The 10,558-nt window shown below is 41.5% G+C and overlaps 1 protein-coding gene across 1 annotated transcript in view; it reads left to right on the top strand.

Annotated features, from left to right (window-relative positions):
• Positions 1 to 8,697, top strand: part of LOC126518177 (phospholipid-transporting ATPase ABCA3-like) — a 75,700-nt gene extending 67,003 nt beyond the window's left edge. Inside the window, exon 7 of the mRNA XM_055064752.1 lies at positions 8,320 to 8,697. Coding sequence (XP_054920727.1) covers positions 8,320 to 8,571 — 252 coding nt within the window. The 3' untranslated portion in view covers positions 8,572 to 8,697. The remainder of the gene's footprint in view (positions 1 to 8,319) is intronic.
• Positions 8,698 to 10,558: the final 1,861 nt, after the last annotated feature.

Here is a 10,558-nt window from a genome sequence, read left to right on the forward strand (position 1 = left end):
ATTAGGCAAAGTGTGCGTGCGGCTTCGTCTAGAGGCACCTGACGGTAAGCGCCGCGCCAGTCGAGAATGCTGAAGCATTCACCGCCACTTAAAGCTGCGAACATATCCTCGATTACAGGAATAGGATACTGTTCGATTGCGCAAACCGGGTTCAATGTCACTTTAAAATCGCCACAAATCCGCACCGAGCCATCTTCTTAATTATACCGGTACTGTGGGCCTTGCCCCATCCGAATGGCTGACTGGCGATAAGATGCCAAGGCAACCGAGTCGGTCCACCTCCAAAGCTACCTTGTTGGGTAGAGCATAAGGAAGACATCTCGCCTTACAAAACTTTGGTATTGCTCCATCTTTGAGGTGCAGGCTTGCTGGAGGACCCTTCATTAGACCGAGTTCCGTTGTAAAGATCAATGATAGAGTGTATAAGCGCGACTGGACGAGGACGAAGAAAGAAACAGCTACACAGACACAGCGCTTCACTTTCAACAATAGATGTTATTTTCGCACGCATCGATAAATATATACCTAGCGAGCGGAAACAAAGGTAACAGCAAAAAAGAACATTGAGTGGTACATTTCGTTGGACCGGACACGTGTGCAAGGCAAGGGAAAAAAGAAAAAACATGTACTACAATCGTCACAAAGACAAACCAAGGAATCGTATCTCCTTTTCCGATAGTGACACCGAAGGCTTGCTTACGCACTTTTGCTCTAATTTTGCTATCTCGTAGGCCTCTACAATCTCCCTCGTCATCCTGCTATGAGCCTTATACAGAACGGAAGTCCTTTCAAACATCGGCTTGCAGGAACAATCTCGGCAGTGAATACCCAAATGACCCGAGATTGCCTCAGTGACGTTATATTGACACTCCTTTAATCTCTCGTTGATGCATCTGCCGGTTTGACCAATATACGTACTTCCGCATGAAAGTGGGATGGCATAGACAACGTTATGAGTACAGGTTACAAATTATTTGCGATGTTGGGTAGAACGTGAGCGCCTTTTGTTATTTTCTGTGTTAACCTGTTTGCATAGCTTCTGTGGACGCTCAGGCGCAGAGAAAACCACGTCTACTCCCGATTTCGCCGCTATTCTTCTGAGATTATGTGAAATGCAATTAATGTATGGTACCACAGCAACTTTCTTGGCTCTAGCATTGGTACTGCTTGCATTCAACGCGTTTTTGCACTTTTTGCTTAAACCCTCCGCGACAGAAGTTAGCATGAGCATCGGGTAACCAGAATCTGCCAGGCGCTTGGCCTGCTCTTTGAAACTGGCTTCCATTTTGTGGTCACATGACTTCGTCAAAGAATTGTTGAAACACGATGTCACTACTGCGCGTTTTACAAGTTTTGAACGAGCGGAATGAAATGGTAGGACTGGCTTATTGCCTCTCGGCTGATATCTCCAGCATGTCATTTGTGGATAAAAGTACAATCCTAAGTCTAAAAGCCTTATGAAATTGCCTATGGGGACTTCATGTGTCAAAGACAAAGGGGACAACACATTAGTGAATGAGGTTACGGTTTTTGAAACCAGCGAATCAAAATTGTCTGATTTGTTATTTAAAATGATTAGAAAATCATCAACGAATCTGAACACTTTCGCGACATCGGTGTCATTTTTGAGGCGTTCATCAAGAACCTGGTCACGGTTAGCCAGAAACAAGTCACTTAAGCAGGGAGCAATACATGACCCAATGCATGTGCCATCTTTTTGTTTGACAACATTTCCTTCCCAAGTCACGTAAGTCGAATTAACATAAAAACGAAGAAGTTCTAAAAATCTGTCGCTAGTCAAACCAAACGAGCCGCTCCAAACTTGTCAATGCAGTCAGACACACATTTCATCACGCCATTCTGTGGGAGGGAATAATACAGATCTTTTAAGTCAATAGAAAAAGCGGCCAGATCTCTGACTTGACAGTCTTTAAAGAATTCCACCACTTGTTCTGACTTGGTTACCAAAAATGGGCCGTCGATTGGCAAGAGCTTTAAGTGCTTATGTAAGTACGTCGCTACATGTTTCTGCCAAGTAGCATTCCCTGACACTATCACTCTGAGGGGACACTCCGGCTTGTGCGTTTTTGCAGAGAAAAACAATTCAAGGTCCCCCTTTGTGCTTTTTTCAATAGACCGAGATAAGCCATCTAGTTTGAAGCTTTTGCATAGCTTCTTTGCTTCATTTTGGACTTTCTTAAGTGTTACGTCCTTGTGGGCTCTGAAAGTTGACGAAATGGCTTCGCGAGCCTTCCTAATCATTTTAAATAGCAAATCAGACAATTTTGACTCGCTGGTTTCAAAAACCGTAACCTCATTCACTAATGTGTTGTCCCCTTTGTCTTTGACACTTGAAGTCCCCATAGGCAATTTCATAAGGTTTTTAGACTTGGGATTGTACTTTTATCCACAAATGACATGCTGGAGTTATCAGCCGAGAGGCAATAAGCGAGTCCTACCATTTCATTCCGCTCGTTCAAAACTTGTAAAACGCGCAGTAGTGACATCGTGTTTCAACAATTCTTTGACGAAGTCATGTGACCACAAAATGGAAGCCAGTTTCAAAGAGCAGGCCAAGCGCCTGGCAGATTCTGGTTACCCGATGCGCATGCTAACTTCTGTCGCGGAGGGCTTAAGAAAAAAGTGCAAAAACGCGTCGAATGCAAGCAGTACTAATGCTAGAGCAAAGGAAGTTGCTGTGGTACCATACATTCATTGCATTTCACATAATCTCAGAAGAATAGCGGCGAAATCGGGAGTAGACGTGGTTTTCTCTGCCCCTGAGCGTCCACAGAAGCTATGCAAACAGGTTAACACAGAAAATAACAAAAGGTGCTCACGTTCTACCCAACATCGCAAATAATTTGTAACCTGTACTCATAACGTTGTCTATGCCATCCCACTTTCATGCGGAAGTACGTATATTGGTCAAACCGGCAGATGCATCAACGAGAGAATAAAGGAGCGTCAATATAACGTCACTGAGGCAATCTCGGGTCATTTGGGTATTCACTGCCGAGATTGTTCCTGCAAGCCCATGTTTGAAAGGACTTCCGTTCTGTATAAGGCTCATAGCAGGATGACGAGGGAGATTGTAGAGGCCTACGAGGTAGCAAAATTAGAGCAAAAGTGCGTAAGCAAGCCTTCGGTGTCACTATCGGAAAAGGAGATATGATTCCTTGGTTTGTCTTTGTGACGATTGTAGTACATGTATTTTTCTTTTTTTCCCTTGCCTTGCACACGTGTCCGGTTCAACGAAATGTACCATTCAATGTTCTTTTTTGCTGTTACCTTTGTTTCCGCTCGCTAGGTATATATTTATCGATGCGTGCGAAAATAACATCGATAGTTGAAAGTGAAGCGCTGTGTCTGTGTATCTGTTTCTTTCTTCGTCCTCGTCCAGTCGCGCTTATACACTCTACCATGGATTCTAACCAACTAGCCCGCCAACGTGTTTTAACCAAGTGGTAAAGATGTCCTGGTGGTCTGTGAAAATGGTCTTCTCCTTGCAGGTGTCCATTTCGCTCGTTGCTGTGGCTATTGTGTCCCTGTATTTGTTAAACATTATGATGAACGCATTACAAAACACAAATGTGTAACATAAATCAGAAATACTTTGATAGACCCACTGGATTAACACAATGAACCACTCATTGCACTTTCCATGATGGTGATCTTGCAAAGTTCGATGTGTGGCATTCCAAATAAACAATGTGATAAACCCAAGCTAAACGTGTGCATAGCCTCATTAAGAAATACAGACAGAACCAATAATATAGAAAGATTTGAATAAACCATTGGAATTAACCCAGTGATAAACACCGGGGCCGCACATTTTAGCTTCGCTGGTTTACCATCTGTACAGGGTGCATGGGCAGTAATTTTTTCTGTTATTGTTTGTTAAGTATTGTATAATGTTGTGCCAGTAAAAGACGTTGGGCTAGTTGGTGCAATGCATTGTTACTGCTTTTTTTGCTGGTTTTCTTTTTTTAATGTTGGGCCTTCTTCCTTTTGTAACAACTTTTTTATTCCCCCTCGCATAATACTCCAACTTTGCAGCCTGCGCGGTATATAAATAAATAAGTACATAAGCACGTCATTCATTCATATGCATACACCTCGTACCATTCTTTGCTCAACAAATGTCACTGTGTCGATGTCTCGCAGCGTGCATCTACATTAATTGCCGTTTGCTTTTTGGTATAGTTTGTGAACACTGCAATGCATAAAGATTACATGACATTAAGGTTGTGACCTATGTGGTGCATAAGCAAACCTTGCAAAAGATGACATGTTGGATTATTGAAAATAAGACAAATTGTATATATCGCAGTTACTTTAACAGCATTTAATCGACCACTAGACAAAAACTTCACTTCGAATAGATTCCAACACGTACACTGAGTCTGCAGATGTTTTTTTTTTTGTTTGTGCTTATTAATATAGTCGTTACTCCATGGCCACATTGTAGATTTGAAAACAAAGTTAAATAAATTTGTTTGTTGCAATATAACAATATGCGGAGATCACTGCGATTACAACACCAGAACTTGATACAAACGTGCACAGTATAGGATGCAGACAAATGCTCAGGACAAACTCCAGAATGTTTGCATCCTGATACTTATGAAAGTGAAGAGTTTCATTCCATGGATGTCAATGAGAGGGAGAAAGAAAACCTAATTGTGTTCGTGGAACAAAACTGCATTAATAAGCTTAGAGATATAGTCATTGCTTAATACTTTCGAGATTAATAATTATAGCTTGCTATCGACATTGAAGCAGCCTTTCGACAGCAAGAAAAGGAAGCAGTTTTTCCAGCTCTGAACATTGAATTGCAGGCAATGCAGGCAGGCATAAAGTTCTGCCAATATGATCTGTTTATCAATACCAAATTGGAATAAACATTGAGACTTGCATTTGTACTTCCTCTGGCTGAGCAATCTAGTTTGAAATGACTCCCATAAGCATGTCATAACAATGTTGATCTAATACAGATTAAATGCATGAGTAGCTTAAGAAATCTGGATGATTGCTATAAATTAGAGTGAAGAAACTATAATATTTAATAACATTAAAATATAATAATAATATTTATTTCCACAAATTAGGCTAACCGTAAGCGGCGTGCGGGGATGAGCAGAAAGCTGAAAAATTCTACGGCAAGTGCACCGGCCGTGGATCTACGATCCTGCATTATGAATAGCGCGTATTTATATGGTCTTCTTGTTAGAAATTCCGAATATACCACCAGCGCGAGACACAGGAGAACAAACTGGGCGAGAAGCGTGTCTTTTAGATTGCTATGCTACAACGTAAAGGTTTCTACAAAAGTGACTTAACTGCTCGAAACATTTGATGCGTAGGCTTTTGCGCCTTTAGAAATATTTAGAGAGGACTCCCATATATATATTCGCAGTGCAAGCACAGCGATGGACGAACCAGGCTTGTGCTAAGGTTGAATTTCACAACACAATTTTCATTCCACGTCATAATCACACAGATCTTTTGAGGCTTCGTTCAGGGGCACACGTGGGCTTTCGGGTTAGTGCTTCTTGTTGCGTTTGGCGTAAGAATATGGCTAGGAGCAGGCACCACATGTGCGCAATCACGGGCAATATACACGCATCATTTCTCCAGAAGCTGACGCCGAGCACGGGTAGCGCGAGGATCTTGTTGGGCTGACACGACGACTTCGTGGCAGCCGAATTCCGAATAATGCATACGCGGAGAGGGTAGCTATATGAACTTGCCGATAGCTCATCTTGTAGATTGTTGTAGCGCAGGCAGAACGAAACGGTCATAGAAGGTAGATGAGACAACCAAGACAACACACAGCGCTTTACGTGCCCCATGTCGCACAGAACTACAGAAACTGCCATCGCGCACTCCAAGACAAATCTTAACGTTTTTAAATTAGTAAACGTACATATTATTTGCTTCTAATCAAGAGAAGTCAATAATATTATAATGTAAACGTTTTATTCATTACAATAAAATAATTATGCAGCGTGTGCCACGAGACCTGGCAGTAAACAACCCTGAGCGTCGCACCCGTCGCATTGTTGAAATCGCAATCATGTGAAATGAGCCCTCTAAAAATCGCATTGCGACGCGCGCGACAGCACCGATTTTCGTCGTTCCAGTCGCAGCATGTGAAACAGCCTTAACACGTATGCGCGGCAACCAAGACTTCTAGATAATACAACGAGAGTATCCTACATTGGAGAATGCTCACAAAGACTCTTTGCGCATCATTGCAATTTCAAGGGAAATACGGTACGATTAAGATACGAATTAGGTGAAAAAACACGAAAATGAAACACGACATAGACTAGTCAACATTTTTTATTCGAATCATTTGAACATCCATGCCCGTCGACCTTCTCTTGTTTATCGTCGACACTTGACAATTTCCTTTTTCTCTTCAATCTTTTAGTGAGAAGAGATATGGTCCCCTAGCATGTATTTGTTCGACGGTAATACTCAGTAACCCTTGTAACAACCAGGCACTGAAATTTTTATGCTACTCGCCGTGGTTGCATGGTCACTTTGGTGTTGCGCAGCTAAGTTCGACGTCAAGGGATCAAATCCCGGCATCGGCGGGCGCATTTCGATGGGGGCGATTAAAAAAAAAAAAAAAACACCCGTCTACTTAGATTCAGGTTCAGGTTAATGAAACAATAGCGGTCAGAATTATTGCAGAGTCCCCCTGTACGACGTGCCTCATTATTAGATCTTGTGGCACATAAAATCTCATTATTTAATTATTTTTTTCTTACCTTTCATTGTTCATTCATACACTCGAACCAAACCTTGCATGTATCTGTTCAGACGGCAATGTTTGCTGCGGCTGGTAACAACCAGGCATCTCCGGTTTTTTTCTTGCATCTTTCAATCAGAGACGATGCGTTTCATGGGAATGTATGTGTTCGGATGATAATGTTCGGTGTTGCTGATTAAAACTAGGCATTCCTATTTTGCTTTTAAAACCTTCACTAGGGACCGATAAGCTTATCTAATGCATGTGAATGTGTGATGTCTTCGATAACAACCAGGAGCCTCAGTTTTACTCTTCAGTCTTTCACACGCGACATATGCGCTTATGGCATGTGTACGTATGTTCATGCGGTAATGGTGGATGCCCTTGTTAACAATCCACTATCTCGATTTTATTCTTCAGTCTTTTAATTGGTGCCGATGGCCTGCTTAGGCATGTATTTGTTTGGGTGGCGATGTTCGTGGTTGCTGGTACCAAAGAGCTATCACGGTTTTATCCTTCAATGTTTCACTAGGGACAGATATGCGTATCTGGCATGTAGGTGTATATTCAAACAGATATGCTTAACGGACAAGTACATGTTGAGATGGTGATGTCAAGTTTCCGTGGTAACAACCACGCACCTCGGCTTTATTGTTCAACCTTGCACATAGAAAATTATGCTTATGTACATGTTTTGGTATAGTAACGTTCGGTGTGCCTGGTAACAACCAGGTGTCTCAGTTTTATTATTCAGTTCGAGCGACTAGGTTTCTTTGGCATGCGTATTGTACGGCCGGTTATGTTCGGTGTCCTTGGAAACAACAAGGTACTCTTGTTTAGTGCTTCATGTGTAACAGATATGCTTACCCGTCGAGATTGTGTTCTGAAGGTAATTTTCAGTCTCCTTAGTTACAACCAGGTACTGTGGTTTTATTCTTGAAATTTTCACTTTGAACACATATACCTTTCTGATATATATCTGTTCAGACGGCAATGTTTGGTGCCGATGGTAACAACTAGCTACCCCTGATTTATTCTGTATTCTTTCACTTCTATGAAATATGCAAATAGGCATATACGTCTTTGTTAGATAATGCTATCCCGTGTGTGCCGGATAGAGACATGGAAAAGCGAAATAAACACGCGAAGCTGAAAAAATGGTATTTTGACATCCTCTGTGCTTCTCTTCTACCAATGATAAACATTTTGACATTTAGAATAACAATAAAAACTTTCATTGCTTTTAGCTAATTAGATGTAAGGAACCAAAACGTTTGCTGAAGTGTTATGAACAAGACTTTCAGCAACGTGCATTTGGTAATATTCCTGAAGAATAACTCGTCCTTTTTGTTTAACTTGGAGCATGTTACCTTGGTAACCCGTAAGCGATGCCATATGATTTAGGCAAGATTCTCGTGAATTACGCTTAGGAGGCATGTAGTATATTTTAAGGGAAGGGAAAGGGGTATACGCAATGGCTGATTTTTTAAATCTTTTATTGCGCCTAAGGCTCACATGCAGTACACCATAAGTGGGTGTTTTTGTTTTTCGTCCAGAACCTGCTTTACTACCACCTTGTGGAGCGAATCCCTTGGAGCGAGCTGTTCACCAAGGTGGGGAAACTCCAGAAAAACTACCCCCTCGAACACGTCCTCGTTGGCGAGAACACCCTGCAGGACATCTTCTTGAACTTCGCCAAAGCACAAGGAAGCCTCCGTGTTGTGGCTGTTGGTTCAGCACCCAGCGTTGGTTCACCATCCAGCAGCACAAGATCTCCAGGGGCCCTTTCGGCAGCTACGTCAGCTTGAACGTAGACCCGACTAAGGCTTCAGCAAATTGCTTGACGGGCGGAGCAATAACAGCTTTCATGGCATCAAATGCTTTGAGCTCAATATTTTATTTTGCTGTTTATGACGGCTGTTCCTCGAAGCCTCACTTAAGCATGGACTAGAAAAGGAAGAATACAGAAGCAGGAGGGGTTTAGCCTTAAGAGGAAGCTTTAGCTCGGGCACAACTCCGACGCGGCCTATTCAAGTACATATTAAAACGCAAAAAATGTTTTTCTGAGATTACCCCTGGACCGATTTTGATGAAATTTGTTGCATTTGAGAGAGAAAGTTAAATTCTAGTGACTGCTGGAAGCGGAATTTCGATTTAGGGCTTGAATTTCCCTAAAACAATTTTCAAATATATCATCGTGTGAAAAAAAATTGAAACACGAAGTTTACAAATTAATGGCTCTGCATCAAGAACAGATATCGCGATTCTGTAAACGGCAACCATTAGATCATTCAAAGCGGACAAATTTGATGCGTCATTTTACATCTTACGTGATTTTCTTACATTGTTTTCGAGGGTTCTGCAAAAGTTGTAACTACATAATAATAAACTTTTGGAGGTTCATGTGTAACATATAAATTTTGTCCGCTTTAGATGTGCTATCAGATACAATTCACAGAATTGTGATATTATTTTTCATTGTTGAGTTACTGAGTTGTAAACTTGATAGTTTCGTATTCTGAAAACTTTCGATTTTTGCCATTTTTTTATAAAATGTTGACAACCTAAATCGAAAATACGAAACCAACCGTCACTAGATTTTAAGTTGTTCTTTTAAATGCAGCAAACCCCGTCAATTTTGGTGCAATGGTTGCCGAGAAAAACGAATTCTCCTTTTACATGTATTTGGATAGGAGCACCCGAGCTAAAGCTTCCTCTTAATGTGGCCTCCATTATGTGCAGAAGTTCAGAGGAACACCTATGGTCATTTTATTTATTTCTGCCATCGACGTGTCTGTAGCAGTAGCAACGTTTGTGATTCCGAAACTCACAAGAAGAACACCGCTAACGGCTACTTATCTTAAACAAGCATTAAGGTCGCATTTATGAACAGATAAAACTGAAGAACAAATAACACATAAAATGGTTCCTCTACACTAACATCAAGAAGCTGAATCCATTGCCAACGTGTACACACATACGGAAGCTGTAATCATAGCTTTGATATCCGCCACGACGGTTTCTATGACACTGGCACATCTAGATATAAATTTACGGCAGCTACACACCACAACTGTATCAAAAAGTGCAAGCACAGACAATTTGCACCATTCCTACCATTAAATCAATAACTAAACTAGTAGGTGAGCAGAACGAGAACAAGGTGAAAACGGGATACAACGTTTCGACAAGTGGAGTTATCTTTTTCAAGGCACCATATGCTTTCTTCGCCCCAGTGTATATAGGTAGGGTTCTTCTAAAGGGCAAAGCGGGTAAGGCGGGTGGGTGCGGCAATCAGCGAAATTGTGTTAGCGGCGAGGATGTAGAATTCAAAATCAAGGACTGCTGTGCACAAGGCCGGTGACACGGCCGTCCGTCAGTCACGTGTCAACGGCCGTATGTCAGCCGGCGGGTCAACTACGTGCACAGCACCCCTCTACTACCTGTTTCGCGGGTCGTCATGGGCTATCCTGTCTCTGAAAGAGATAGCAGAACGAGCTGGAGAAACCATCGCTCTTGAAAAAAATTATCAAATAAAATACTAAAATGGAATAAATAAATAAAAGGAAAAATGGAAATAAATGGAGGGAAAGCCACTAAGCAACCAAGCTACGAAAGAAAATACAAAAAATCATACCTCATCCATAAGTTCAAGACATTACAACCAATAAGCATAAACGTTTCAAAGGGAGTTTTAGAATCTCTTCGCTAGGCTAAATTTCAAGCTATAGGCAACAAGACTTAGTTTGGTTGCTTAGTGCCTTTTCTTACTTTCTTTCCTTTTTTTCATTTTAT

This window comes from Dermacentor andersoni, chromosome 11, assembly GCF_023375885.2.
Source record: "Dermacentor andersoni chromosome 11, qqDerAnde1_hic_scaffold, whole genome shotgun sequence".
Taxonomy (NCBI): domain Eukaryota; kingdom Metazoa; phylum Arthropoda; class Arachnida; order Ixodida; family Ixodidae; genus Dermacentor; species Dermacentor andersoni.